Source organism: Nicotiana tomentosiformis, chromosome 2 (genome assembly GCF_000390325.3).
Source record: "Nicotiana tomentosiformis chromosome 2, ASM39032v3, whole genome shotgun sequence".
In the NCBI taxonomy this organism is placed as follows: domain Eukaryota; kingdom Viridiplantae; phylum Streptophyta; class Magnoliopsida; order Solanales; family Solanaceae; genus Nicotiana; species Nicotiana tomentosiformis.
The window spans coordinates 3,336,666-3,341,577 of NC_090813.1; the positions used below are offsets into that span (position 1 = coordinate 3,336,666).

At 39.1% G+C, this 4,912-nt stretch overlaps 1 protein-coding gene across 1 annotated transcript; it reads left to right on the forward strand.

The window, feature by feature from the left end:
* Positions 1-763: 763 nt before the first annotated feature.
* LOC104105169 (indole-3-acetic acid-amido synthetase GH3.6-like) lies at positions 764-3,228 on the forward strand. The gene is made up of 3 exons (XM_009613425.4): positions 764-1,221; positions 1,435-2,366; positions 2,478-3,228. The coding sequence occupies exons 1-3, from the start codon at positions 902-904 to the stop codon at positions 3,062-3,064; spliced, it is 1,839 nt and encodes a 612-aa protein (XP_009611720.1). The 5' UTR covers positions 764-901; the 3' UTR covers positions 3,065-3,228.
* Positions 3,229-4,912: the final 1,684 nt, after the last annotated feature.

Sequence of the window (4,912 nt, forward strand, 5' to 3'; positions counted from 1 at the left end):
TAAATATGTTACCATGTCCCCAATGAATTGCTCCATTCCCTTTATATATACGGGGAGATGAAACCTTTAAGACATTATTTTATAAGAAATTATGTAGACCGTTGGCTCCCTTTTTGACGTAATCCCGTAATTTCTGCCATAATGATTGGTCAATGGCGAGAATCACAGATACTTGTCGTGTGAGTTGGCAAAGCTTTTCTCCGAGCTCGTTAGAAGCGGGGTCGGTCGTGCCCCTGATAAACTCGAGGGCAAATCTGATGGTCTTGTTCGAACTTCGATCCTCGATATCGAGCTCAGTTGCATCTGTAACTTCGATCTATTATGTAGGTGCCGAGCCTTGACCTATTGTTTCAGATGCCTCGATCAAGCATAGAACTCGGTTCTACCCGTATACAATGACCCTAGAGTTATAGGTGGGGTGCTGAGCAACCCCTTTGTCACCAGCATTTCCTCTTACAGATAAGGATCACATGTTAACATAATAACTATTATTAGTCAACAATCATTTTAATAATAAAACTTAACAAATTAATTCTGATTTCAGAATCCAGACTGAGCAGCTCTTTTATTGATTAAATGTTATTATCCAGATCTGGATAGACAGGGAGCCACAATGTCAACGGATCTGTAATCCATGCTCACAAGTCACAATTGTCAAAAGCAATTTATAAATAGTAAGTAGTACGCACATGGTAGGAAGGCGAGGTGCTAAACGTTTTGAAGTTTCAACTACCTAAACCAAATTGACAAAAGGAGAGAGAGACATGGGTATATTTTATTTAGAACTAGAACTGGAAAACCCCAAAACTTCCTTAATATAAAGTCCCACTTGATACAGCAGTCAAATATTCATTTTCTTCACCTTGTGTGTACAAATTACTAATATAGTTTCTTCACAATTATGGAAAGAAACGTAGCTAATGAGGCACCAAAGGCCACAATAATGGCGGAGGATTACAAGAAGGATCTTGAGTTCATTGAAGAGGTGACTAGCAATGTTGATGAGGTCCAAATGAGAGTTCTTGCTGAAATCCTCTCCCAGAATGCACATGTTGAGTACTTGCAACGCCATAATCTCAATGGCAGCACTGATAGAGAGACATTCAAGAAAGTCGTACCTGTCATCACTTATGAAGATATTCAGCCTGATATCAAACGCATAGCCTATGGTGATAAATCTCCTATCCTCTGCTCCCAACCCATCTCTGAATTATTGTCAAGGTTCTCCTTCTTTTCTTTTCTTTTTCCCGAATAGAAAGTGAAAATTTATCTGTATCGATCTCACATTTTGGGTTGTACATATTGAGTATGTGACTTATCGAAAAGCTTAAGCTGTTAGGAAAAATACACTTCTATTTAGTAGTTAATTATGTCTTCAACAATACATGCATGTTGCTCTTAATTATTTTTTGCTAAAGGATGTACTGCATGCAGTTCTGGCACCTCTGGAGGGGAGAGCAAATTGATACCAACAACAGAGCCAGAGATTGGGAGGAGACTACAGCTTCACAAACTTGTGATGTCTGTGTTGAGCCAAGTGGCTCCAGATTCTGGAAAGGGCAAAGGAATGTATTTCATGTTCATAAGCCCTGAACAAAAGACCCCAGGAGGATTAATAGCTCGCTTTCTTACAACTAGTTATTACAATAGTCCTTACTTCAACTACAGTCGTCTTCATAACCCCCATTGTAACTACACTAGTCCAACTGCAGCCATTCTCTGCCCAGACTCTTACCAAAGCATGTATTCCCAAATGCTTTGTGGCCTCTGCCAAAACAACCAAGTCCTCCGTGTTGGCTCCTTTTTTGCGACCAGCTTCGTTCGTGCCATCCGATTCCTGGAGAAGCACTGGTCTCTACTTTGTAACGATATCCGAAGCGGAACCATTAACACTCAAATAACTGATCCTTTAGTGAGAGAGGCAGTGATGGAAGTCCTCAAACCTGACCCAACATTAGCTGATTTCATTGAGGTTGAATGCACCAAAGATTCATGGCAAGGGATCATCACTAGGTTATGGCCTAATACCAAGTATGTGGATGCTATTGTGACTGGATCCATGTCACAATATATACCGATACTTGATTATTACAGCAACAACCTCCCTCTTATCAGTACTCTGTATGCTTCCTCGGAAAGCCACTTTGGAATCAACTTGAACCCTTTTTGTAAGCCCAGTGATGTCTCTTACACCCTTATTCCCACCATGTGCTATTTTGAGTTCTTACCGTATCGCGGAAACAGTGGAGTCATTGATTCTATATCCATGCCCAAGTCGCTTAATGAGAAAGAACAACAACAATTGGTTGATTTGGCTGATGTCAAGATTGGCCAGGAGTACGAGCTTGTTGTTACCACATATTCTGGTATTTTCAAATGCCAAACAAAAAGCTCTCGGCACATTTTCTTTTTCTTATTTATAAGTCAAACATGCGGTCTGCTGATGCTTAGCTTTGCTTGAATTTATGCCATTTCAGGACTCTACAGATATAGAGTCGGTGATGTGCTTCAGGTTGCTGGATACAAGAACAACGCGCCTCGATTCAACTTCCTATGCCGGGAAAATGTAGTCTTGAGTATTGGTGCTGACTTCACTAATGAAGTTGAGCTACAAAACGCAGTGAAAAATGCAGTGGGCAATCTGGTGCCATTTGATTCTCAGGTAACCGAGTACACCAGCTATGTCGATATTACCACCATTCCAAGCCACTATGTCATATTCTGGGAACTGAATGCGAATGACTCTACCCCAGTTCCTCCTTCAGTCTTTGAAGATTGTTGCCTCACAATTGAAGAATCTCTTAACTACTTCTACCGCGAGGGCCGTGCGTCTAATGAATCCATCGGGCCTCTAGAAATTAGGGTGTTGGAAATTGGAACTTTTGACAAGCTCATGGACTACTGCATGAGCTTAGGTGCTTCCATGAACCAATACAAGACGCCCCGCTGTTTGAAATATGCACCCCTTATTGAGCTATTGAACTCTAGGGTCGTGTCCAGCTACTTCAGTCCCATGTGTCCAAAATGGGTTCCTGGCTACAAGAAATGGGACGGCAACAATTAAATGTCAAACTTCCGATTTCCCTGCTTGTACCTTCATTCACTATCCAGAAAAAAGACAACCATTTGTGGATTATTTAGTCAATCGTCATCCTAGCTAAGTTAGTCTTTCGTGAACATGGTATGGATTTGTATTTGTCACAAATAAAATATGGCACTTTTTATTTCTGTAATGTGTTAAAGTAGTTTAGTGCAGACACATATGAGGAGAAGAAGTAAAAAAAAGAAAGGAGGTTTGTAGTCACTTTTAGTGCCCATATTTTATCCAATCTAAAAAATATCACTCACCCAACCCGTGTAATATTCAGGAAAAAAAAGAAGACATGTAATGTTGCGCGGGTTGTACGGGTAATGAGGAAAAAATCCAATTTTGCCGGCACTAGGCCTAAGATTTTCCTGCAGTCTCGGCATAAGTTTACAAGTCTGGCAAGTGAGAAACAACCCTGTACCAAGTAGCATTATAAAACTATAACCCATCTATCAACAGTAATTTTTTAGAGGAAACTACTGCAAAAGTGTTAAAAGACTGGATTATCAAACATTTACAAGCTTTGAAAGGAAAGACTCCTGATTACCAGGGAAATATAACAGAAAGACTTGTAAATTGCAACTTCAATTAAAAAAAGGATTTGTAAGTTGCAACGTGAAGAACGAAATAAGAAAACTGATTCTTGGAATCAATCAAGGATTTGCTAAATTCTTTCAAATGTTTCTCTGTTAGCAAGCCTCATTTGTCTGTACAGTTGATCGCATGAACATCATTTGCTAGTTCACTCTTTAATATATAGAGCTATATTTCTTCCTCTTTTCCTATACAAATAAACTTGTAAGCAGTCTAATATATGTTTCATATTACACTGCTAATGAAAAGAAGATAGAGAGATTGTTGACATGACCTATCTTTAGCTTGCAGCTCAGAGCGAAGCAGTCCTTGCAAATCTGCCTTCCGAGACTTGGACACCCCATATATTTATTTAGTTGATGATTTGCCATGGCCCTGAGTTGAACCACTGTCATATTATACATATCTTCAGTACAAGGTGATGGTCTAATAGATGACATGGGAGCAACAATTTTAGCATTATAAGCATTACAGTCATCATAGGAGCTGGAGCTGTGAATGACCCGCGGCTCTTGACTTGTTCTGCCATATGATTTTACCAACCTATTCCGAACATTTCTCTTATCTTTATTCGCTTGATCTTGTTTCTTGAGTGGGACTGAGAAATTGCACTAGCATCTGCAAAACCAGCAGCAGCTCTTTTGGCTCGAGCGAGTTGAGTTTTATTGATGGTATTGTCCCCTCTTTAGCTTTTTTAGTGGCTTGCTTCTGTCATTCCTTTTAGAATTCAACAGATGTGGCAGTGATTCCTCTATAGTACAATCAGCAAAACTTCTTGTCCCTTTATTCGACATGGAGATTTTATGCTGGCCATATTTATCTTTACAAAATACTTTGATGTTTTTTATCATTATTTGAACAGCCTTCACTCCTTCCTGCGTTCGTCTGCTGCTATATTCTTTGGCTTCTTGTTCTGAAGCATGCCTGTCCTCTTAGAGTTATTCCTGCAGGCTATTCAATTAAGCAAATACAGGCATCACCTTAAAGTAGTTTATTCATGCTTGGACTTTAATTAAGAACTGTAACATTCATAATATTTGCAATTTATTATCCTGAAATGCTAAATTTAGGAGAAAAATTGATCGTATAAAAATTTAAAATCCTTTGTTCAAAATACCAAGAAGAGATTGGACGATGAACGAAAACTGAACTGGGAGTGTAAGATTCTTTAAGTTCTATTGTAAAAGAAAGCTAGGAATTGTAATGAGTAAATTTTATGAGCGGTCATTA